The sequence below is a fragment of the Pyrus communis genome, chromosome 9, assembly GCF_041283825.1.
Source record: "Pyrus communis isolate YQ-2024b chromosome 9, ASM4128382v1, whole genome shotgun sequence".
Taxonomy (NCBI): domain Eukaryota; kingdom Viridiplantae; phylum Streptophyta; class Magnoliopsida; order Rosales; family Rosaceae; genus Pyrus; species Pyrus communis.
Genome location: NC_142573.1, coordinates 7,068,725 through 7,096,067, shown reverse-complemented (window position 1 = coordinate 7,096,067; position 27,343 = coordinate 7,068,725). Strand labels below are relative to the sequence as shown.

Genomic DNA, 27,343 nt, shown 5'->3' with positions numbered 1-27,343 from the left:
AGAGCGGTGGTGGAAGGAGATGATGTGGAAGCAGGATCCTCGGGTGTGATGCCATAATGACGAGGAGAATCAGGATAAGTGTTTCTTAAGATAGTGACTGAAGGAGATGGATCGGGAAAGGAGTCCATGGTAAATGATAAAGGTGAAATGGAATGATGTGAGGGTGGTGCAGCGGAAAGAGCAGGAGTGTGATAAGGGAATTGATCTTCCAAAAACACAACGTCTCGTGAGACAAAGACCTTTTTAAGTGTGAGATCAAAGAGTCTATAACCCTTTTGACCATAAGGGTATCCAAGAAAAAGACAACGACTAACACGGGGATCAAATTTGGAAGGTCGTTGCGCATGAGTGGATGCAAAACATAAACAACCAAAGACTCTTAAGTGGGAATAGTTGGGTTCTTTCTGGAACAGTTTTGCATATGGTGTTTTCCCTTGGAGAAGAGGAGTAGGTGTCATATTGATGAGGTATGCAGAAACAAGGATGGCATCCCCCCAAAAGAAGCTTGAAAAAGTAATGCTCTAGCCATATTAAGTAGGTGCCGATGTTTACGTTATGCAACACCATTCTGTTGGGGTGTATTAACACAACTAGATTGATGTAGGATTCCTTTGAGAACATAAAAACGTTCAAGTTTAAACTCAGGACCATTGTCACTTCGCACTATTTTGACCTTAGTATTGAATTGAGTTTCTACCATGCGAATAAATTGGACTAAGAGTTCTCATGTATCTGACTTTTGCTTCATCAAATAAACCCATGTGCTCCTAGTATGGTCATCGACAATAGTGAGAAAATATTTGGCACCGGAAAGAGACGCAACTTGATAACCACCCCAAATGTCAATATGTATTAACTCAAAACATGATTTACTAGAAATGGTGCTTAATTGAAAAGGCAATCTTGTTTGTTTGGCTAATGGACAAATCAAACAATTATTGGAAGCACAAGATTTATGATTGAAAATGGGAAATAACGAAGAAACTTTTGGAGAGGGATGTCTAAGACGTTGGCGCCATAGACAAGGAGAAGTGAATTGAACGTTATTGCATGTTCCTTTCTTAGGGGGTTCAAGGTAGTAGAGCCCCTTTCGTTCAATGCCCGTCCCAATCATCTTCCCCGAGCGTAGGTCCTGTATGACACAAAAATGGTTTAGGAAAATGGTGATATATAGTGAGTCATATGCTAACTTGCTGATAGAGATCAAATTTAATCGAAAAGGTGGTACACATAAGACATTATCAAGAATGAGATTGGGTGAAAAGATTATTTTTCCAATATGGGTGACTTTAGCAAAGGAGCCATTGGGTAATTCAACAGTGTGATTCTCAACTGGTTTTGAATTCAAGAGAAGATCAGGACTACAAACAATGTGGTCCATAGCCCCACTATCCAGGATCCAAATATTTTGCCATGATATGTAAAAGAGAAAACTTTACTTGAAAAATCTTCAACATGTGAGGATTACCGACTTGATTAACGAAGGAAGACTTGTTTTGTTCAACATTTGAAAAATTTGTTTGCAATCTTCCTGAGAGAAAGGAAAGCTAGGCATCACCTCCTTTTTGTCATGCAATGTAACCTGATTCCCTTTGGAAGGCAAGGAATAACCTGATTCATTTTCAGCAGCGGCTTTTCTCTTTCGACAGTAGTCAAAAGTGTGACCTTTCCAGCCACAAAAGGTGCATTTAAGATGTGCACGACAGTTCTTTTTGGTGTGGTTTGTCTTGTTGCATTTACCACAGCATTGCCCACTATTGTTAGACTCGGTTTCTCGTCCAGCGCCCTTCACAGCGAACACCACTGCTTCTGATTGAACAATGCTCTTAGCACTCGAGACTCCAACTTGTTTCTCATGTCGAAGGACAACTGCATAGGCTTTGTTTACAGTGGGCAGTGGCTCTAGCAATAGGGTGTTACCACGAACCGTAGCATACGATTCATTTAAGCCCATGAGAAACTTCATAGTTTTCTGAGTTTCAACATATGACATCATCTCTCTCTTGGTCTCACAATGGCATGCCGGGACTGAACACAAGGCATCACGTTCATCCCAAAGACTCTTAAGTTTGGTAAAATAAGAGCTTACCGTCATGTCACTTTGTACACAATCATGGATTTCGTTTTCAATATGAAATAATTGTACGATGTTCACATGAGAAAACCTCTCTTGCAGGTCTAGCCACATCTGCCGTGCGTCCTTGCAATGTATGACACTTCCCGAGATTTCCTTTGACATGGAACCAAGCAACCACATTTTCACCAGGTTGTTGCATCTGTTCCATTGTTGCAGTTCTTCAATCTGTTCATCACTTGGCTTCTTGATCATCCCATCAACAAGCCCTAGTTTGTTCTTGACCATTAAAGCCATGGTCATGGATTGGACCCATGTGCCATAGTTATCTTCCACAAGCTGCTGCGGCACAAGTATTGCGCTAGGTTGATCCGAGTGGTGAAGGTAGAGTGGATGATTAGGGTTTTCCCATTTTTGATACAAAGTCATGCCTAAAGAGGTTGACTTTTCTGATTTGTCACCCATGGCTATTGCTGCTAGGGTTTGTGTTTCGTGTTTTGTGTGTGTCCCAGTTCGATCACTCTGGTACCATCTAGAGAAAACTGATATGGTGTAATAGGTTTTCTTATTAACTTCACAGAACAAGATTACATTCTTATACACACTGTGTACGACTTGATCATATTCTATTGCCTATAATTAAGGCAAATTGAGAACTAAATAAGGAAGTAAATTGATAGGAGCATATTCATGCGACTTAAATGGCTTGTTCTCGTGCATTTACGTTATGTTTCTTTAGTTATTTTAGTACTTTAAGCTATTTTCGTGTGTTTGTAGGCCAAAAGGGCTAAAGGAGCAAAAAGATGCATTTTGGAGACGTTTGGAGCACTTTTGGGCTAAGGATGGATAGCTTATGCTTGGAGCCAAAGTGTTGGACAAAACTGAAGCTTTGTGTGCACTTTAGAACATAAAACAAAGGGCCTAGCCCAAGCAAACAAAGCCTTAGAACCAGAAATTCCCATGCCAACACATAAACAAAGCCCTTTGCCATGCAACACATGCACTCCCATTTCACATTCACTTCACCCTTTGCCGTGACTTCACATTGCATTTCCAGCATGCATTCACATGCATTTTCAGCTACATATTCACCCACATACACTTTAATCATTCAACATATGCATTCACACACTAACAACCATTTTGTGCCGTGTATTTCATCACCTTTCCAGCTTTCCCTTTCAATTCCAGCATGCATTCACACACCAACAACCATTCTATGCCGTGCATTTCATCACCTTTCCAGCTTTCCCTTTCAATTCCAGCATGCATTCACATACAAACACCTTAAACAAACAGCCATATACATCTCCACTCCTCCTATAAATACCCTTGCATTCCATTCACCAAATCATCTCATTTTTGATACACTTCACACCACACAAACACAACCCTTGTGCCGCAAATCCCCTTCCAATCTGTGCAGTTTTTATCCTCCATTTCAGCCACTATCCAACTACTTCCCATCCCTCCAAAACACTTCACATAATCCCCAAAGCTCACCTTAGACCTTGTGCCACAATAACGAAGAAGAAGAGTGCCTAAACGTTCATACAATTCAAGTTTGAGTTGTTGGAATGTTTAGGTGTTTCTTTGATTTCAAAGTTTAAATTCAATTTTCTTTGTTTTGTAATGGAAGAGAAGAGTGCCTAAACGTTCATACAATTCAAGATTGAGTTGTTGGAATGTTTAGTTGTCTCTTTGATTTCAAGGTTATGAGGAACTAAACCCCCTGTAGCTAGGGGGTGATTCGAAACTATGTTTATATTTACAATATGAATTGATTACTTTTGGTTGGAATTTCATAAGTTGTGGATTCAATTCGTTTAACTGTTTGATTGATAACGTATTTATGTATGTTCATTGAGATTGCAAGCTTAATTTTCATGCATGAATATGACGCTTATAAACAATCGCGTTAAATGAATTCTTGGCATAAGTTTCATGCGTATTCCATAGTAACGAATGCCTCGTCAATGTTTATGATTTCCGTTGGACTTAATGATCTTTGTTGAATGTCTCTATCATGCGTATTCCATAGTTAGGGACTTTGATTAAGAATAATTTGGTTGTAATGCGTATTCCATTCAATCCAATGAATCCAGGGAAATCTGAAAGTTAATTTAAGCGAACCTAATTAACTTGGAGCATTGAGTTTCATAATTTATCGAAAGACCAACCGAAAATCAATCTTGTATTGCAAGTGTAACATGTGTGGAGAGGAACCCCTTGGCTATTCCATCATCCATATTTTCATCACATTCATATTTACGTTTATTCGTTTTACAATTTGCTTAGTTTATTAACTTGTTTTGTTATTTCAATTTTCGTCAAATCAAACTTCCCCCCCCTTATTTTGTTAAGTCTTAATCATTTGATTTGTCTTATTTTATGTTTTTAAAGTATTTGGAGTCTTTTGAACTTGTTTTGAGTCTTTTAAGTTTGTCTTAGTGTTTTAAAAGTTAGTTTTATTTATTTAAGTCAAGTGTTTAGCATCCCTAGTTAATCCCCGGTTAGAACGATCCCTACTTACATCATTACTACAATTGTCACAAATAGGGTTTAATTTGTATGCGTATAATTATCGCATCATAAATCACTAATGAATAATTTACAATGTTTGACCTAATCAATCCAAGATATCCTCTTTAACACAAAAGCTTTCTGAATCTTCTAAATGTTTGGGAATTTGGGAGTTTGAGCATCTTGGTGTTTGGATGTATTTCTGACCCTTTTATTTCTCTTGGAGCTGCGTATTTATAGGCTCTCCAAGTCTTTGCCTACGACTAGATTTGACATTGATTGTGGACTTGATTAATTGACTAAAGAACACAAGCCTTGATTTTGGGTTTGGTTGACATTTTAAATCAATTAATTTGTTTTGATTTAAATTAAAATTAATTAAATAATTAATAAAGATAATTCCTTAATGACTCGTTTGGTTTTGATGAGTCACATGTAAAGTGTACGATATGTGAGACCAACGGTGCATGCCACGTAAGCCCAGGCATGTCAAAATTTAAGGTGTTGGTGAACATTTATTTTACCGAAATTTCGATGTCTACAAGCCTACTCGCGGAATGCGATCCTCTTTCCACCCTAAAACCACCCTGTACTGCCACGTTTGAACCCCACGATTCCGTCCCTCAAATCCTCAACCACAGCCGCAATTCAATCCTTGACAAATTAACATCAACGAGGCAGAAGCACTGGCACGCACTTGCTTCTCATTCTTCAGATGAATCGGATCTTGGTACAACCGTTAGCGACAGCGTTAGTCATGGAGAGAATCTCCTTGTGATAGAAAACCGATACTTGCCTGAGTACGTCATAGTAGATGCTCGTCTTTGTAATTGTTTCTAGCAAATAAAGTGATGTACCAATTCGCGGTCAGTGAAGAGTATATAAAGGGAGCAATTGAGATGGCAATGCTGTAGCCAAGAATTACGTACGTGGGTGGGCAAAGTTAATTAATCTTTCAATCTTTTTTTTACGTACATAAAGTTATATAATAGTAAATCTAAAAGTAATAATTTGAAGTAAGAAATTTATACTATGTTTTCTAGGCTTGTAATCTTCAAAACTTTTAAATGAATAAAATAAGAAACCATTTGTAGTATGTAAATTTTAAATTGTTACTAAATTATAATATTAGGTAAAATGATGAGTTTATTTAACATATAGTAGCTCTTATTTTCCTTAAAAACATCTTTAAGATTCAAAATTTACATTTGCTAAGTGGAAAATGACAGTTAAAAATCATTAAATAGCCCAAAAGATTACTATTTTTAAACTTAAAAATTCAAAACTCTCCATATGCTATAGCCTACAGGGAGCCTTGTACTTGGCTCCGCCACTTCGAGGTGGAGTTGAGCTGGAATTCCGTGCTATAATGTGAAGAATTGTTTAAAATTATTATTGCGAGGATTCCCACAAGTCATGCCGTAAAGTTTAAACAAATTATAGGCGTTGTCGGGGTGGTGGAATTGGCGTTGATCAGGGTGCTGGTGACTGCAGAAACTAGGTTTGCTTGGAAGAAACAATTTGAGTACGTACTGACTTGGAGAGGAAGCATGGAGAACATGTTAAAGAAGTGGTAATTGACAATGAACTAACCTAGGGCCATACAGATTGGTGGTAATTCATGTTCTAAAACTAGAAGCAGATTAATTAATTACTAATCATAGGATATAATTCTTGAACTACATTGCAATTAAACATATTAATTAAGGCATCTTAATTTGGGGCTACTTCCCTGTTTCTTGGAAGAAATTTTCTGTGTGAAGAAATTTCAAGCTCTTAATTAAGTTTTTCTATTGAAGAAATTTTGAGATTTTTTTACTACGTCTTCAACGGCAGCTAGTTTTTTTTGTGCATGGTTTTTTAGGGTAAGGCATCTTCCATAAAAATAGCTAGTAATTGGTTGAATAATTTGAGGGCGTTAAGCTTTCCAATTTGAGTATAAAGTTGCGATGAAACCAAAATAAATTTTTCATCAAACTTCCAAACAAAAGAAACTAATTCTGAATTGAAAACTCAAGATGGATTTGAAACTGAAAAATATCTTGCCAATGTTTATGTCCTTGTCGTTAGTATCCACATCTAATGCCCAATCTGGTGTCTATGATGTAACAAGTGCAAATTATGGTGGAAAAGCGAACTCTGATATAACCCAGGTAGGCATTATATATGCTTATGTAATTCTTCTTGAAATGCTAAACTAATATTTCTAGCTAGAAGAGAAATTACTTCTGTACACACTTAGTCTTCGCACATTCTTGTCTTTGTTTCTTGCTTTTTCTTTCGATTTGTTTTATTAGAAGTAAGCAATAAGTATGCATGGGAAAAAAAATGAAAAAATGGAAAATCATTTCCATTCTAGAATTGGTTCATAATTAAACAGAATCATTTCAATTTTTAATTTTTAATTTTTTTTTTCAATGTTTTTAGTTAGGCTTTGAGCAAAGCTTGGACAGATGCATGTGCATCGACATCGGCAAGTAAAATTGTTGTTCCAAGTGGGACATACAAGTTTGTAGGGGCAACTTTCAAAGGACCATGCAAAGCTGCTATTGAGTTTCAGCTAAAAGGCACGGTGCAGGCTCCAGAACATATCAAGGATCTCCCAAAAGAAGGTACTTGCGTAGCTTTTGAGCGCATTGATGGGCTCACCTTATCTGGTGGTGGAACTTTCGATGGCCAAGGAGCAATTGCTTCGAAGCAAAATGATTGTCACAAAAACAAAGATTGCAAATCTAAAGCTGTCGTAAGATAATTTAAATCTCGTTCTTTTATAATTTAAATCAATTGCTAGATTGTGAAACTAATAGGCTGATCGTACTCTTCTAAGAGAAAATATATATATATATATATATATATATTTATGGTGCCTGACAGCCAGAGCCATACGTGTGAAAGGCGTAAATATTAGCCATTAGGTAGCGACCTTAAGTCATGGATCATGTGGATAATCTGCAATTTTGATTCTTTCTGACTACATAAAAATTCTCCTAACAATATAACTTTTGCAAGAGACATTACTCATCTTAATATGTTTTAACTGTTTTCACACTTTGGCAGAATTTGAGGTTCAATTCTGTCACCAATTCCATAATTCAAGATATAACAACAAAAGACAGCAAAAATTTCCACGTCAATCTTATGGGTTGCAAAAATCTGGTATTCCAAGATTTTCCTGTCTCAGCGCCTCAAGAGTGTCAATACAGATGAAATTCATATGGGACCTTCATCTGGGATCAACATCACAGATACAACCATTGGAACTGGGGATGATTGCATCTCTATAGGTCACGGAACCAACCAACTCCATGTAACCAACGTTAAATGTGGACCAGGCCACGGCATAAGCATCGGAAGCCTCGGAAGGACTGAGGATGAAGAACCTGTGTCCGGAATCTTTATCAAGAACTGCACGATTACAAATACAGATAATGGTATGAGGATCAAAACCTGGCCTGCTTCCCCTGCAAAGGGTACTGTTGTCTCAGATGTGTACACCATATAAGCTGTGTACACCTGAGGTATACTATTTACACCAAATTTACATCATAGTTTCTTTTTTACTTAGTCAAATACTTAATCTTGAAGAATAGAATACAATTGATAACCATTTCATCTATTGACACCAATCTCCACTATTTTGAATGGATACTTGAGTTCACCAGCCTATTTGAGATTGTTTATGAAAGGTTTAAAAAAAATATGTCGACCAAAAGCGTTTTTATCAATGTTTGATATAAAAACTTAAAAGCACTTTATGGAGAAGTATATTTTTTCAAAAAGAACTCCTGTGTAGTTTTCCAAAAAATTACACTTGAATTTTTAATTACTTTTTTTGGCATATTGATAATTGAAACATTTTTGTAAAAGTGCTTCTTAATGATACTATTATTATGTGCAGGTTTCATCCAAAGTTAAGATCAGCGATGTCAGCTTTAAGAACATAAGGGGCTCATCTTCAGGCCCAGTTGGTATCAAGCTTTTATGTAGTGGAAAGCTGCCATGTGAGAATGTGAAACCGAGTTGACATTGATCTCACATACACTGGAGATAAAGGCTCTATTACCTCTGAATGTAACATGTCAAGCCCACCATTAACAACGTGGCAAAGCCTCTTGCTTGTGCTACATCTTCTTAAAAACAAGCCAATTATTCGTTGTGAACAAGTTTTTTTTGTTTGTTTTTGTCGTGCGTTGTAAATAAGTTACCCATAAGACTATTCTCAAATAGCATGAGATGAGCGTGGGTTGACGGTTGAGTTTTTTTGTTCAAAGCTCTCTTTGTAATAACATGATAAAATACATTTTGTGTTCATTACTCCAAGTTTCCCTAGCTAGTATTGAATTTTCATATGTGATTTGAATTTAAAATACTTCATTTACAGGTTAACTGTCGAACTTTTTCATTTTTTTAAACAAAAATAAAAATTATAAGGATATCCGAGTTGTTAGAATATGACACTATGTTTAGTCTGTTTAGACCTTCTAACGATAGTTATTTCCTTATAACTGATGGACTTAAGTAGTCACATTTATTTACTAGAACCCTAGACTTTTGCAAGAGTTTTTTATGCAAGCAAACATTGGGGGAAGTGAAAATAAAACTTATGACCTCGGGTATATGGGGTAGATGTTTTTAATCAATTGAGCCACATCACAATAAGTCAAAAGAGTAATACATATATAAAGTAGCACGGGCATAGTTTGAAGCAGTACATAAAACTGAACGATCATTTTTAATTACCCTCCACATCACATTTACTTGATCCACCACACAAGAGCCACCACATAAGGCTCCATCAGTTCCATTGGTCGACATCTCAACCCTGACAAAATCACAATCAACCCTCAATAGCCTTGTAAACTCGAGATTCTTGAGACAAATAATGCATGAACACTTGTATAAAGTAATAATTTGTATTAATAAATTTAGGGTTATAATGTCACATCCCGGGTTGGACTCCATCGTAGAGCGATATTATTCGCTTTGGGCCCCGACCACGCCCTTACAGTTTTGTTTCTAGGAACTCACACGAGAACTTCCCAGTGGGTCACCCATCCTGGGATTGCTCTTGCGCAAACTTGCTTAACTTCGGAGTTCCTACGGAACCCGAAACCAGTGAGCTCCAAATGGCCTCGTGCTAGGTAGAGATGAGAATATACATATAAGGCTTAGAGGATCCACTCCCCTGGACGATGTGGGATGTTACATATAATCTTTTTACAAAACTTGAATCCTCTTTTTCGATCCTTGGTGTGAAAATTGTGGGTGTTGTTTATTTAATGGTGACGATGACTTAATCTCAAATGAACAAATGCTACAAGGGTTTGTCTTAGAGCCGTGTATTTATAGGCTTTCCATATCTTGCCTACGGTTGAATTTGGTCTTGATTGTAGACTTGATTTATTGACGAAAGAAACACAAGACTTGATTTTGGGCTTGTTTCATGATTTGGCATTTTAAATCAATTAATTTGTTTCGATTTAAATTAAAACTAATCAAAGAACTAATAAAGATAATTCTTTAATTACTTTCCGCCAAGTGTCCACACGTGTCACTTTATGATTCGTCCGGTTTTGATGAGTGACATGTCACATGTACGATTTGTGCGACCCTCGGTGCATGCCACGTAAGCTCAGGTATGTCAAAATTTAATGTATTGGTAAATATTTATTTCATTGAAATTTCGATGTATGCAAGCCTAACTGCGGAATGCGATCCTCTTTCCACTCTAAAACAACCCTGCACTGCCACATTGAACCCCACGATTCCATCCCTCAAATCCTCAACCACAGCAGCCGCCACTCAATCCTTGACAAATTAACACCAACGAGGCAGAAGCACTGGCACGCAAGCTTCTAATTCTTCAGACGAATCGGATCTTGGTACAACCGTTAGCGACAACGTTAGTCATGGAGAGAAACTCCTTGAGAAAGAAAACGAGACTTGCATGAGTACGTCATAGTAGATGCTCTTGTCTTCGTCTTTCTAGCAAGTAAAGTGATGTACCAATTTGCGGTCAGTGAAGAGTAGACTATAAAGGGAGACACCGAGATATGCCATCTAGCAAGTAAAATGATGTACCAATTTGTCTTTGTATTGTTTCCATGCTATGATATGGTTTAAAACTATTATTGTGAGGATTCCCACAAGTCACGCTGTAAAGTTTAAACAAGTTGTAGGTGTGTCGCGGTGGTGGAGTTGGTGTTGATCAGGGTGCTGGTGGCTGCAGCAACTAGGGTTTGCTTAGAAGGAACAATTTGAGTACTGACTTGGAGAGGAAGCATGGAGAACTATATGTTGAAGTGGTAATTTACACTGAACTTGTTAAAATTTCTTTGTCCCACATCAGCCACAAAGCTTAAGAAAAAGCCCTTTAAATAGAATTACCCCACTCTAACTATCACCGAGACCTTTTGTATTAAAACCCCACACCTGACTGATTGAGCAGGTGGTCAAGTAGGGACAGTATCAGTGTTGTTGGGGTGGGCCCATGGCCGTCTACCTGAAATTTAAGAAAACTAACCTAGGGCCATACATAGTGGTGGTAATTGATGTTCTATAAGCAGCTTAATTAATTACTAATGATAGGATATAATTCCTAATTACAGGATATAATTCTTGAACTACACTGTAATTAAACATCTTAATTCGGGTCTACTTCCCTGTTTCTTGGGAGAAATATTCCGAGTGAGGAAATTTTGGCTCTTAATTAAGCCTTTCTTTGGAAGAAATTTTGAGATTTTTTCACTACTTCTTCAACGGCTGCTAGTTTTTTTCGTGCACGGTTTTTGGGGGTAAGCCATCTTCCATAAAACTAGCTAGTAATTGGCTAAATAATTTGAGGGCGTTAAGCTTTCCAGTCTAAGTATAAAGTTGCGATGAAACCAAAATAAAGTTTTCATCAAAATTCCAAACGAAAGAAACTAATTCTGAATTGAAAACTCAAGATGGATTTGAAGCTGAAAAATATCTTGCCAATGTTTGTGTACTTGTTATTATCCACATCTAATGCCCAATCTGGTGTCTATGATGTAACAGGTGCAACTTATGGTGGAAAAGCAAACTCTGATATAACCCAGGTAGGCATTATAGATGCTTACGTAATTCTTCTTGAAATGCTAAACTAATATTTCTAACTAGAAGAGAAATTACTTCTGTACAGACTTTTTGGATTTTGCACATTCTTCTTTTCCTTTTGATTTGTTTAATTTAAAGTAAGAAATAAATATGCATGAGAAAAAATATGAATAAGCGGAAAATCATTTCCATTCTAGAATTGTTTGGTAATTAAAGCAAATCATTTCAATTTTTAATTTTTAATTTTTATACAATGTTTTTAATTAGGCTTTGAGCAAAGCTTGGACAGATGCATGTGCATCGACATTGGCAAGTAAAATTGTTGTTCCAAGTGGGACATACAAGTTTGTAGGGGCAACTTTCAAAGGACCATGCAAAGCTCCTATTGAGTTTCAGCTCCAAGGCACGGTGCAGGCTCCGGAACATATCAAGGAACTCCCAAAAGAAGATACTTGGGTAGCTTTTGAGCGCATTGATGGGCTCACCTTATCTGGTGGTGGAACTTTCGATGGCCAAGGAACAACTGCTTGGAAGCAAAATGATTGCCACAAAAACAAAGATTGCAAATCTAAAGCTGTTGTAAGATAATTTGATTCTTGTTCTTTTATAATTTAAATCAATTGCTAGATTGTGAAACTAAACGGCTGATCATACTCTTCTAAGAATATATATATATATATATATATATATATATATATATATGGTGCTTGACAGCTTGAGCCATACGTGTGAAAAGAGAATATATTAGGTAGCAAATCTAAATCATGGATCATGTGAATGATCTCGATTTTGATTCAATGTGACAATATAAAAATTTTCCTGACATAACTTTGACAAAAGACATTACTCATCTTAATATGTTTTAATTGTTTTCACATTATTCGCAGAATTTGAGGTTCAATTTTATCACCAATTCCATAGTTCGAGAAATAACAACAAAAGACAGCAAAAATTTCCACGTCAATCTTTTGGGTTGCAACAATTTGGCATTCCAACATTTTACAGTATCAGCGCCTAAAGAAAGCGTCAATACAGATGGAATTCATATGGGACGCTCAACTCAGATCAACATCACAGATACAACCATTGGAACTGGGGATGACTGCATCTCTATAGGTCATGGTACCAAGCAACTCCATGTAACCAACGTTACATGCGGACCAGGCCACGGCATAAGCATCGGAAGCCTCGGAAGGACTGAGGATGAAGAACCTGTGTCCGGAATCTTTATCAAGAACTGCACAATTTCAAATACCGATAATGGTGTAAGGATCAAAACCTGGCCTGCTTCCCCTGCAAAGGGTACTGCTGTCTCAGATGTTCACTTTGAGGATATTATCATGGACAATGTTAAAAACCCTGTCGTCATAGACCAAGAGTATTGCCCACATAAGTTGTGCACACCTGAGGTATACTATTTTACACCAAAATTAATATCAAAGTTTCTTTGTTGCTTAGTCAAATACTTAATCTTGAAGAACCCAAACAGAACAACAAAGATTTCTTGACACCAACCTCCGCTATTTTGAATGGATACTTGAGTCCATCGGCCTATTTGAGATTGTTTATGAAAGGTTTAAAAAAAATTCTCAACAAAAGCACTTCTAGCGATGTTTGATATAAAAACTTAAAAATGATTTATGGAGAAAGGTATATGCTTTTAGGAAGAACTCCCGTGTGGTTTCTTCTCCTCTCCACCCCCCCCAAAAAAAAAAACAAAAAAAAAAAACGAAAAAAAAAAACACATGAAGTTTTAATAACTTTTTTGACATATTTATATTTAAAACATTTTTATCAAAAATATTTATGAGTATAAATGCTTTCTAATAATACTATTACTGTATGCAGGTTTCATCCAAAGTTAAGATCAGTAATGTTAGCTTCAAGAACATAAAGGGCTCGTCTTCAGGCCCAGTTGGTGTCAAGCTTTTATGCAGTGGAAAGCTGCCATGTGAGAATGTAGAACTGAGCAACATTGATCTCACATACACTGGAGATAAAGGCTCTCTTACCTCTGAATGTAAACATGTCAAGCCCACCATTAACAACGTGGCGAAGCCTCTTGCTTGTGCTACATCTTCTTGAAAACAAGCCAATTATTCGTTGTGAACAGGGCCGGCCTTGAGGAGGTGAGAGGAGATTTCTTGGGGTTCGTAAATTCTAAAATCCTTCTTAATATTCTATATATAAAAAATATGGGAAACAATTTATGTGTGTTTGCCTGGCATGTTTGTCAAACGCTGGTACCTTCATGTGGTAGTGCGCGGGTTCGACTCCTTACTTTTTCATATTTGTTATTTTTTATTTTTCAGCCATGTTTCTTTCACATAGAGCATGTGCAGGGTAACTATTTTGGGATTTTTGAGCTACACTATTTTTTCCATTTCTAAATATTTGTAGTTTAATTTCTTTCATTATACAAGATAATTTTGCTAATAAATTTGTAGTTAGAAATATCATAATAAATTAAATTTCTTAAATCTGATATAATCTTTAAAAGCCCCCATTCCTTATATGATATCATTTAATAGAATACACTTCATAATTATAATTGTTTATTCTTTTGGTCACCGTTTAAAAGTCATCTATTTTTCAATCCATTTGAAGACTATTGAGTCATCCATATCAAAAAGAAAATTATAGTACAACCACACCTATATTGTTAGATTAAGTTGGTTTAATTGCTTAAGACATGAATCTCAAAATTTTAACTAATCTAATGGCAATCAACGGGAGAAGGGGAGTGTGACATCCCACATCGCCCAGGGGAGTGATCTTTATATGTATATTCTCATCCCTATCTAGCACGAGGCCTTTTGGGAGCTCACTGGCTTCGGGTTCTGTAAGAACTCCGAAGTTAAGTGAGTAGGAGGTCAGAGCACTCCCAGGATGCGTGACCCATTGGGAAGTTGCTCGTGAGTTCCCAAAAAACAAAATTGTGAGGGAATGGTAAGCTCAAAGTGGACAATATTGTGCTACAGTGGTGGAGCGGGCCCGGGAAGTGATCCGCCATGGACTGGGATGTGACAGGGAGTGAGAATCATCCTCACTTTAGGGTGTGACGAAAAATGCAATGAAAAAGGTTCATTATAGATGCTACTAATATCATAATCAGTGATTCATTTAACACATAAATTTTTCTTGAGATGAACTCTAGATGATAAGAAGAGCGTTAATGGTTTTGCTTATGATATTTGTACAGTGATATGATAAGTACATAGTCATATCACCATGATTTTTGTATTTAAAAAGCATGGAGATTTTAACCAAAAACATAGAGAACGCATATAGGTACATGACTACCACACTATGCTTCATTTTTCTGTATTTATTTATCTATTTATTTATTTATTTTCTTTTACGTTATATCAATTTACACACAATAAAAAATATATAATATAAAAGAAAATATAGCAACCAAAATTATAGACTATGCAAGGGCCTCTGTTTGAGTCTCGCACATGGCCTTCAAAATCTCAGAATTGACCCTGGTTGTGAATAAGGATTTTGTTTTTTTAATTTTTTTTTTTTTTGGTCGTGCGTTGTAAATAAGTTGCCCATAAGACTTTTCCCAAATAGCATGCGATGAGTGTGGGTTGACGGTTGAGTTTTTTGTTCAAAGCTCTCTTTGTAATTAGATGACAAAAGAAATTTTGTGTTCATTACTCCATCTCCTTAGCTAGTAGTGAATTTTCAAATGTGATTTGAATTTAAGACATATTTAACTTGTAAGTGAAGAGAAATACGTTGTATTAAATGACATTTATTTTTATTTTCTTGTAATGTGTAATAGTGTTATTGGGTAATTATCGATTTTTTATGGGAATTGTTATTAGCACTCCAAAAATTTCATTTGTCACTCCAAACTTTCTATAATTAGAAAGAAAAATATACTTATGAGGAGTGTAGAATGAGATTTTTGGAGTGCTAATAACAGTTCCCTTTTTTATTATTTATTTTTAATTAATAGAAACAAAAAGTACAAGGAGAAGCCCCTAGGGCAACTAGAGGCAACAAAATCCCAAATCCACGGTGTTCTTGCCTCACTGGGCAAGGAGCGAACCCAAATAGCAGGAACAACAAAAGAATGACCCAAAGAAGCTAATTCATCAGCTACAAAGATAAACTTCCCTGAAGATATGACGAAACGAGATACACGGGAAGTTACACGCCAACTTCTGCAGATTATGAATATTAAGTAAGAAGGTGCCAAGGGAACGAAGATCCACCATTACTATCATCAATTAGGATCTTAGAGTCTCCTTCCACCTTCACATGGAACTTTCTTCAGTTAGTCCTACTATGGATGCTCTTCTTTTCGTAGGAACTGTTGAACTTCTGTTTTGTTTACCGGAGTTTGAGCCAAAACAAACTAAAAGGTCTAGAAAAGCGAATACATTCAACAACTCAAAAGCTCCAACATTCAGGGGGACTACTACTCATGATTGGCAAAATTAGGCCCTTGTCCAAGGCAATTTCCCATTTAGATTTGACGAAGACGTTAAAAAGGTGACACTCCCAATATTGCCTTGACTAATTTTCTTGTTTTTCTAATTCATTATGTCATATGTTCATTTAACATTTGGTTGATCATGTGCATGTTTTTAAATTGTGTATTACTTGCGCAATAATTTAGTAATTTTGTATGTGATTAATATAACAATTAGACCTTATTTTTCGACAGAAGAATGGTGGTTTCTTTTCTCCATGTAACCTGCCCGCTTTGTTTGCCGAAGCGCCCCTCACGGGCATAGGATTTCAAGGCGGTGTCGATGACGGCGGCAACGAGCTCCAGCTCGTTCACAACGAAGCGGATCGGGTCAGCGCTGCCGATCACAGTGATGCTGATCAAGAGCCGGTTGCCCTTGGTGGTGTTCTGATTCTTCCTCTGCTTATACAACGACATCTTCATCGTCATTTCGTAATCAAATTCAAAATCATAAAATAATTGAGGGCAGCGACAATTAATGATTTAGAGATCGAGACCGAGGCAGTCGTAGCCTTCCTTACAGGAGTCGAAGGTGGCAGCAGCAGAGATCGAGAGGACAACTCGACATGAAAATACCGGCACTTACGATTTCCCCCATTCATAAATCACAGCTTGATTGCTTCGAAATGGAGATTTTTGTTTTTTTTTTTTTTCCTTCAAAGGAAGATAACCGGTGGCAAACTAAGGTTATCCATCTCTTCCGAGGACGAAAAGACTCACAGAGACATTTTAGCCTCTCTTGGTTACAAGTCTAACTTCCACACCAGTAGCGGGTTTCAAACCTGAGACCTCTAATTTTTAGTTTTAAGAAAGCCTTATAATCCGTTCTTACTATTGGACCACCAACTCGCGATCAAAAGAGAAATAATTTTGATAAAGGAAAGAATTATGTGGGGTTTTTATAAGAGCCCCAAATGGTGAAGTCATTACCTTCTGTTTAAAAATTATTCTGTTATTTTAGATGCCCCTGCTTTGCCTTGGCTCGCAAGTCCTTTCTTGTCGCGATGTTTCTCGAGGAGTAATTATGCTAGATTTGTAAATTAAATAATGTGTCACTAATAAGAAATAAACACGCAATCAATACTTAAATAATTTTTCAATCATCAACTTCCATATCATTTATTTTACAAAATTTAATTTACACATTTAGTCTCACTAACCGTACTTGGGAATAAGGAGTTCCCATCAAAACATTACGTGGCAGCCCAGCCCACTATTGGTCTTTTTTCAAAAGACAGCGTCTCCTCCTTTATAAACATACCCATACCCGTTTCTTTCTCTCAAAGTCACCATCGCATGTAACCCAACAGTCCCAAACACAGGAAGAGCGACTCCTCTTCGCATTCTCAAGTAAGTCTTCTCTCTCTCTCTCTCTCTCTCTAAAGTTGTGAACTCTCGTTTTCGGTTTTGCATATACTTCTAAATTTTCACCATCCGATTGCATAGATTTCAAGGTTTGTGTGATTTTTCCCAGATGTTTGATTGTTTTCATTGCACTCCTTCGAGGATTTTGGACTGGTTTATTTTTTATGCCATCAAATAATTGATTCCAAAAGAGTTGTAAAGGAAGATGAAAAGTAATAGTCTTTGTTTTGTAATTTTTTTCCTTAATTCTGTTTTTGTTGAATCCCACTAGCTATATAAAAAGAGAAATAATAGTTTAAATATATCTTAACCCCACTCCAACTAATATCAATGTCTTTTGTGATAAAACTCTACACCTGACGGATTGTGCAGGTGATAATTACCAAATTTTGAATAATATCGGTGTTGTTAGAAGTGGGTCAAATTTGGGACAATATCGGTGTTGTTGGAAGTAGGTTGTATGGCCCGTCTCTCCCCGCATGTAGGGTGTGTCCCTGGCCCGTCTCTACAGTTTCTCCTTAGGAGGACTAAATCATATTAGTTGAACGTCAAATTTCAATTTAAAGAACAAAATTGAAATGATGAAGGGGCCTTCAAAACGACATAATTAAGCACATATTGCCGGGCCCAGGCAATCATTAGTTTTCATTTAGTAGGCTATGTGGTGCTTATTATTTCTACTGGAGTGAATATGTACGAACATAATTCTAGACACAACTGGTATGATGAATCAAATTTACGATCACCTTTGTTTCTCTGTATTGGTTTTTCTTTTTTCCTCCTTTCACTGATATTTTTGCCAGTTGCGCCAATTTTTATTGAAATGACTTAACCTTTCTACTTCCTAGCAGCATATAGTTTATGTTACTTTCTGGTACTTATTACCGGATATTCGAATTAAATACAAAATTTGAAGAATATCTTTTGCTAGGGAAAGAAGCTCAGATGGGACAATGACAGTCTCTTCTATTCCAACTGATCTTCCTAACTCTCTCAAGGTCTGGTATGTCATGGTTTTGGTCCTCTTCTTCCGGCAACACCGACAATAATCCTCCGGAAAATCTGCAAATATCTGGTGATACTGCTTCCGAATTCTCTATGGATTCTCTCAATGATGAAAAAGGCATCGAACGTGTCAACAACGCTAGAAGAAAACTGGTGGGCACTAATTCGTGTTGGCATGATGCTTATAAAGGAATATTTGGAGCATGCTCAGAGATGGCCGCGGATGACAACGATAAGAGGAAGAGATTTGCTTGGGATCTTAGCAATTGCTTTGAAAAGGATTCTGGAAGAAGCCCTTTTCCTACATGTCGCGTAGAATCTCCTATGAAACCTTGTCTTTAAAAACTGGACAATGATGCTATTCACACGTACCGTGGATTCTATCTTGAAACCAACTCCATTTGCCATCAGTTACAGTCTGGTATATTCGGGCATCAGACGGAGAAATTGGTGAATGATTTGAAAAAATCATCCGATTATGCAGAGAAAAAATTAGAGAGCATAGCGGAAAAGGTGTTAGGAATGTCGGTACCACAAGATAGAGAATGCACAAAGTAAAGTAGAAAATTGACACCAAGAATTTATGTGGTTCGGCATTTTATGCCTATGTCCACGGAACAACGATCAATCTTCACTATATGAAAATAATGAGTACAACAAGAGTAGTCTTACCAAGCCAAAGACAAAGCTTGATGGATACAAGAAAGTGTAACACACACTTTCTATCACTTTAAACTTTACTCACACACTGTGTAGTGGAACACTCTCACTCTCACTCTTGGAGTGGAACTCTGACTTTGGACTTGATCCTTTGCTAATCACTTCTTTCTTGATTGGTTACATCACTACAACATCACACCCATATTTATAGGTGAGGGCTTGACATTCTACTAGTTTCTAGTTTCTAGTATATTCTACAAACCTCTAGCTTAGATAATTCTAGACTAGCCATCCTACTTTGCATGCTAGAATTTTCTATCATCCATCCTTCATAACGGGTTGGACCTTTAATTTCTTTCATCATGGGCTGGACCCATGGTATACCAACAATCTCCCCTTCCGGTCCATGAGGGAGGAATTCCGATCATGACTACTTGGAGTCCATCCCAGCAGCCTTAATGCAGAATTCCAACTTTGATTTTGTGACTACCTTTGTCAACATGTCTGAGGAATTATTATCGGTATGAATCTTCTTCAGTCGTAGCAACTTGTTTTCGATAACATCTCTAATCCAGTGATAACGAATATCAATGTGCTTGGTGCGTGAATGATATGTAGTGTTATTGCTCAAATCCAGAGCACTCTGACTATCACAATAAACGCCATAATCACTTTGCTTCAAACCCAACTCTTGGAGAAACCGCTTCAGCCACAACTCCTTGCATGCTTCTGTAGTGGCTATATATTCAGCCTTAGTTATGGACAAAGTAACACACTTTTGCAGCTTGGATTGCCATGAGACGGCTCCCCCTGCAAAAGTAAACAAGTACCCAGATGTAGATTTTCTACCATCCAGGTCACCTCCCACGTCAGCATCTGTAAGTCCTTCCAAGATTAGTTTGGAGCTGCCAAAGCACACGCACATCTTAGAAGTCCCCTTCAAATATCTGAGAATCCACTTAACAACTTACTAGTATTCTTTCCCTAGATTAGAGAGAAACGTGCTCACCACACCTATTGTATGAGTAATATCTGGCCATGTGCACACCATTGCATACATAATACTTCCTATCGCTAAAGAGTAGGGAACAACTGCCATTTTCTCCTTTTCTTCATATGTTTTTGGACACGACTATTTGCTCAACTTGATATGATTGGCTAAAAGTGAGCTGACTGGTTTGGCTGCTTTCATGTTGAACCTTTCAAGCACCCGTTCAACATACTTTTCTTGTGACAGCTACAACTTCTTGGATTTTCTGTCATGAATTATCTCCATGCCCAAAATTTGCTTGGTTGGCCCTAAGTCCTTCATGTCAGATGACTTAGATAACTCTTCTTTGAGCTTTTTAATCATAGAAGCATCTTGATCGACAATCAACATGTCATTAACATAAAGCAATAAAATGATGAATTTACCTCCAGAAAATTGTTTGATATAGACACAAGAGTCAACATGAGTTATCTTGTACCCATTACTTACCATGAATGAATTGAACTTCTTATTCCACTGTCTCGGAGCCTGCTTAAGACAATATAAGCTTTTCTTCAGCTTGCACACCAAATTTTCTTTATCTTTGACTTCAAAGCCTTTGGGTTGCTCCATGTATATCTCCTCTTCTAAATTGTCGTGGGGAAATGCAGTTTTAATGTCTAACTGCTTGAGCTCAAGATCCATGCTTGCTGTCATACCAAAGATAACTCGAATAGAAGTCATCTTCACCACCGATGAGAAAATCTCATCAAAGTCAACTTCTTTCTTTTGACCAAAACCTTTAACAACCAAACGAGCCTTGTACCTTTTCATGTTGTGGTCTCTTTTCAATTTGAACACCCACTTGTTTTTCAATGCTTTTCTGCCACTTGGAAGCTCTACCAGCTCATAGGTATCATTCTTTAATAAGGAATCCATGTCTGACTCCATTGCCTTCATCCATCTGTCACTGTCGTTATGAGCTCTGGCCTCCTTATAAGTTTCAGGCTCTCCATAATTAGTCAACATGATATACTCTGATGAAGAATACTTGGTAGATGGTTTTCGACTTCTGTTGGATCTTCTGACTTAGTCTTCATTCTCTTGCATAGCTGAAGGCTTCCCCTGATTGGGTTCCCCTTGAATCTTCTCTTCAAGTCCCCCCTGATCAGCAATTTCATGGTCTAGCTCATCTTGATCAGGCTCCCCCTGATCAACATTATCTGGTTTTGCAGGCATTTCATTGGCAGCTGCTTCTGGGATGTCACCATGACTTTCTTCATCTGAAGCTAATGGATCAACTCATCTAACTGCACCATTTGGTTGTGCCTATTTATCCAAATCCCCAATTGTTTGATCTTCATAAAAGATCACATCTTTGCTTCTAATAAACTTCTTCTGATATGGGTCCCATAATCTGTAACCAAAATCTTCACCGCCATAACCAAGAAAATGCAAGGTGTAGCTTTGTAGTCTAACTTTGATCTCTGTTCTTTGGGCACATGCACAAAAGCTTTGCAACCAAACACCTTCAGATAAGAGTAAGACAAGTCATTACCAGTCCATACTCTCTCTAGAACATCAAGACTTAATGGTACTGATAGAGATCGGTTGATCAAATAACAAGCTGTCATTACAGCTTCAACCTAGAACTGCTTAGATAACTTTGCAGTCCTCAGCATACACCTAAATTTCTCCATGATGGTTCGATTCATTCTTTCAGCAACACCGTTATGTTTTGGAGTTCCAGGAATTGTCTTCTCATGACGTATGCCATGTTTCACACAGTACTCTCTAAACTGGTGAGATATGTACTCACCCCCGTTATCGCTACGAAGGCACTGAGAGGTTTCCCAATTTCCTTCTTCACAAAGGCATGGAACTCCTAGAATGTCTAAAACACCTGATCTTTGGATTTCAACAAAAACACCCAGACCCTTCGTGAAACATCATCAATATAAGTAACAAAATATTTATTTCTTCCAAGTGAATTGACTTCCATGGGACCACACACATCTGAATAAAGAAGATCTAACAAATTTCTTTTCTTTATAGATGGAACAGAAAAACTAACTCTTCTTTGTTTTCCGAATAAATAGTGCTCACAAGAGTTTAACGACGTAGCTTTGGCAAAGGGAATGTAAGACTTCTTTGCCAGAACTTGTAGGCCTTTCTCACTCATGTGACCTATCCTCTTATGCCATAAGTCTAGAGATGAGTCCTCCACAACAATGAACTCACCTTTCAAAACCTTGGCATTTGACCGGTACAACGTACAACAAAGTCGTGCTCTTGCTATCACCATTAAGCATTTAGTAAGCTTCAATTTTCCTTCACCAATATGGTGATAATAACCTTGTCGATCAAGGGTACAGATAGATATCAGATTGAGACATATATCAGGAATATGTCTCACATCTTTCAACATCAATTGGTAACCAAGGTTAGTTCTTAGGCAAATATCACCAATTCGAAGAATTTTGGAATAGCTTTCATTCCCCATCTTCACTATGCCAAAGTCACATTCTTTGTATGTACTGAAGAACTCCCATTTGGATGTAGCATGGAAAGAAGTTCCATTGTCAAAGATCCATTCAATGTCTCTGTCAGAATCACCCATATGCAGATATTCACCAATATACAATATTTCTGGTACATCACCATATATGACAACAATGGTTTTGCCAATATCATCTTTCTTCTGATTGTTTCCTTCCCTTTGCTCTCTCTTCCACACTCGACATTTTTTCTTCATATGGCCTTCTTTGCCACAATGGTGGCATGCACCTCTGAACCTTGACTTGAATCGGCTAGGATTCATACCATGACCTCTAGGCCCTCTACTCTTGCTTCTTCTAGGGTTCTCTGTGACAAATACTTGGTTGTTATCTGTGCCAGAAGTCTTTCTCCTTGTTTCTTCATTAAGCATGTTATTTTTAACATTATCAAGAGTAAGAACACCATTAGGAGCAAAGTTACTTACACTCACCACAAAATGTTTCCCAGCTGTCTGGCAAGGATCCAAGTAACAAGAGTGCTTACAGCTCGTCCTCAATTTTCATGTTCATAGTAGCCAACTGATTGATGATACTCTGGAAATTGTTCAAGTGTTCTGCTACACTTAAACCATCCTTGCACTTCACATTGATGAGCTCTTTGATCAAGAAGGCTTTCTTGGCTGGGGTCTTCTTCTTGAACGATGACTCAAGCTTCATCCAAAACTCATGGGCATTGGTTTCATTACACATGGTGAAAAACACTATCGTCCACCCATTATCAAATTGTGCCAATTGCCTTGCGATTCATCTTCTTACACTCGGCATTGGACATGCTCTCGGGCTTAGCGATATCTCCTTCAATTGGCTTATGCAGATCCTTGCAATAAAGAATGTCCTCCATCCTTGGCTTCCATGTTACCCAATTAGAGTTGGTGAGTTTGATCATAGTGCCACTTCCTTCCATCTCGTAGTACGAGCCAACCGGGCTTTGATACCACTTGTTAGGAATGTTGGTACTATAAGATAGAGAATGCACAAAGTAAGTAGTAGAAAATTGACATCAAGAATTTATGTGGTTCGGCAATTTATGCCTACATCCACGGAACAATGATCAATCTTCACTATATGAAAATAATGAGTATAATAAGAATAGTCTTACCAAGCCAAAGACATGGCTTGATAGATACAAGAAAGTATAACACACACTTTCTATCACTCTAAACTTTACTCACACAATGTGTAGTGGAACACTCTCATTCTCACTCTTGGAGTGGAACTCTAGCTTTGGACTTGATCCTTTGCTACTCACTTCTTTCTTGATTGGTTACATCACTACAACATCATACCCATATTTATAGGTGAGGGCTTGGCATTCTACTAGTTTCTAGTTCTTTCTACAAACTAGAACTAGTTTCTAGTTTCTAGTATATTCTACAAACCTCTAACTTAGATAATTCTAGACTAGTCATCCAACTTTGCATGCTAGAGTTTTCTAACATCCATCCTTCATAATGGGCCGGACCTTTAATGTCCTTCATCATGGGCTGGACCCATGGTGTTAGACGGCTCGAAGGATATACACGAGTCTTTGACTTCAATTGAAGAACAAACACAAGAAGTGGCTCAAACTTCCAAGAATTAATGTCAGTGATCACATTGGTGAGATAGTGAAGCAGTCAGAGGCAGTGCTCGAGCAGTCCAAGAAAATTGAAGCCTCCCAATTGGAATTGCAGATGGGGCAGCACAAAATGAAGGAAAACTTGGAATCAGGGATGGCAATGGCTCATGAATCTTATCACATCTTAGATAAAGGAATACCCAGCTTGCAGGATGAGACTAGTGAAATAGAGAAGAAGATAGGTGTAGTTGGAGAAACCATGTCTTCAAAGATGAGCAAGTTGCAAATTAAGCAAGGCGGATGATATTGCGAATGTAGCTGATATTTCCTTGGAAAGGCAAAAGGAACTTCTAAATGGCCAATCTGAAGCGCTTAATGGGCTTCAGTCTCTGACCAAATTCCAATCCCAAGCTCTGAATGAGAGCAAGTAAGACATAATGCACTAGTCATGGTGGTGAGGAAATTTTGGGCATTATCAAGCTGTATGTTTTAATGTTGCTAATAACACATTTTAAAATTTGCAGGGTGATAATTGCAGCAGTTCGCTACATTTGGCCGTGAAAAACAGGAAGAGCTTCTTCAAAGCCAAGAGAAGATTCAACAAGCTCAAGACCATTTAGTCAAAAATTCAAAGACCATATTGGAAGCTCAAGTAACTATTTCTTTTCGTTCCATTCTCTTTGTAATAATTTATGATTAACGTAACACTGATTCATTTTAACGTATACAGGAAGCTGTTGAACAGAAGCAGTCATCCATGTTTGTTGCTTTGGATAGGCTATTTGCCTTGCAGGACGCGTTGCTTGTGGAATCACGGTCAATGAAAGCAGTCGTTTTCTATTTCATATCAATGCTTGCCATTTACATGTTAACCATCACAAAGCAAACCTATCTAGTGAGACACTGGCTTTACTTGTGTAAGTGTATCATCCATTATTCGTATGTATTTTTTTACAAAAATATGTTTTGTGATTTTGTAACTAACTTGTAAGTGAACATTTTTTTGTCACAGTTCTATGCCTTGCATTCATGCTCGAATTTGCAGTCCTTCGATTTGCAACAAAGGGAATAGAACAACGGACTCGGTGGGGTAGTGGACTTAGGAACGTTTATGTGCTGTATGCTGCCCTTAACTTATTGTATACTTGTTGGAAATACAAGTGAACAGACCTCATCAAACATTAAAATTATATAGTTGGTTTTTATGATTTGGATTTAACATGTCTATGTGTTCTAAAATTTTCAGGGACTATGAAAGGCTAAACTACAATATGCTACAAAAACTAACAGAGGAGGTTATATGCTTGCGAAAAAACGCAGAGTTGTCATGGGAATCAGATGCTGAATCCGACTGGTCTGCATTAGTTGACAAAGACGTATCGGACGACATTGAACACCTGAAGGATTCTAAGCATTTACAGGAAGAAGTTGGAGATAATTTACGTGCAGTCTCTTCATATAATGGAAGATATAATCTACGCAGTCGCACTCGCAGTCCTATCTGATTTGATGTAAAAATTTGTTTGCCATGTTTTTGCTAAGAAATTGAGAACAACATTATAGTCTTAGATTACTACTGCTTTCCTAATATTTTTGTGATTATGTATGTAAATCATCATTCGTTATCATCAACAATATCTAATCCATTTTTACAAAGATATTTAAATACTGGATACTTGAATTATTATTTAAAAACGTGAGTTGAGAAAAGTTAACTATCAAGGATTCCACACCTAACCAATAGAAGATAAGCTCACAAGGCCTAAGCCTTACGATCGGACCTAACACCATCAAGACACACAAGGTAAACATCGTACTATCGCAGAAGACTTTGCAACAACAAGAAAACATGTTTGTGAATTCCTTGAACCATTGCAACGACCCCACCAAGGAAAGACCGCATCACCCATTCATACTCTTGCAATTGTTGGCAAAAACCTGCTATGAGTCACCTCCAACAAATGTAGAGCTTCCTCTGCATAATCCTTGCCAAGAGCACAAACTTCGTGAGCGTTATCTTTCTGTTTGGTTAAATGTGATTATGTGGAGTAGGTTTTGTATTGTCTTTCTGTTGCGTTTGTAATCTATTCTTCGTTCATTTGACTAATAAAATACTTATTATCTTTTAAAAAAAGGATCTTACAATCTTGGAAATACTAATAAATTTGACAGGATGTGAGTAGATGGTCGCAAAATTTGTCACTCATAATTTTATTTTATTTGTTTGCTTTCATATGCATAAGTTTGATATGTAAGACTCACTGTCATCAAATACATGCACATACAAATCCAAATCAAGTGATCAACAGAAGAATCTTTCACCACTTTTAATTGTTTTAAAATATTAGTTTTGGGATTTGATTTTGCTGCTCATATATATATGGAAAGCATTGAAGTCGAATATAGCACATAACTGATACTGACATACCATAATCATGATTAAAACAAAGCCAAAAGCGACTAATCAAAGCGTTCGCAAGTGGATTTACAATTCAGAATCCTTAAGTGGACAAAAATGTCACCAACAAGGCAACTTCATAATCTTTGATGCTACCGTAGAAAGTAAAATTTTGATTAGAAAAACAAGCAACAAAATTATATAAAAAATGAGAGAGGAATTGGTAATAATTTGATAATTAGTTTAACTAGCTTATTTAATTGTGTTTTTCATCAAGTACATGTATCTTAATTACTATTAGTCATTGTTGAGACTCAATTATTTCCGTCTTCCATGACAATCTACTTTATTCTTCATGTCATTTTCAGTCTGTATAAAAAGTGAGAAATAGTCATAAGATAATTGGAGCTCTTAGCACTTTAAAATCGTATTCATTAAGCAAAAGATAAGATCAAATTAAAGGGCACGGGAAAGTACTTTAGTTGCATATGTGTTTTTTTTCTAGTTAGTGATTATTAACGAGGGTATCTTTCTTTGATAGTTACTCTTTTAGCATTATCATTGGTTTCTCTCTATATGCTTTGTGATTCCCATTGAAGAGGAAATTACAAGTGGAACCAAATTATAAGACTGTATTTTGAAGAGAGGCAAAGTTTATTTATTTAT

General features: G+C 37.1%; 1 protein-coding gene and 2 pseudogenes across 2 annotated transcripts; all 3 read left to right on the top strand.

The window, feature by feature from the left end:
• Nucleotides 1–6,590: 6,590 nt before the first annotated feature.
• Nucleotides 6,591–8,099, top strand: LOC137739034 (polygalacturonase pseudogene; annotated as a pseudogene). Its single transcript, XR_015967014.1, has 3 exons — nucleotides 6,591–6,750; nucleotides 7,029–7,340; nucleotides 7,655–8,099. The product of XR_015967014.1 is annotated as a polygalacturonase pseudogene (transcript).
• A 3,338-nt stretch (nucleotides 8,100–11,437) lies between these two features.
• On the top strand, nucleotides 11,438–14,114 carry LOC137739032 (exopolygalacturonase-like). The gene is made up of 4 exons (XM_068478505.2): nucleotides 11,438–11,676; nucleotides 11,942–12,253; nucleotides 12,562–13,083; nucleotides 13,523–14,114. The coding sequence occupies exons 1-4, from the start codon at nucleotides 11,545–11,547 to the stop codon at nucleotides 13,757–13,759; spliced, it is 1,203 nt and encodes a 400-aa protein (XP_068334606.2). The 5' UTR covers nucleotides 11,438–11,544; the 3' UTR covers nucleotides 13,760–14,114.
• A 4,359-nt stretch (nucleotides 14,115–18,473) lies between these two features.
• Nucleotides 18,474–25,927, top strand: LOC137739029 (protein GAMETE EXPRESSED 1-like; annotated as a pseudogene).
• Nucleotides 25,928–27,343: the final 1,416 nt, after the last annotated feature.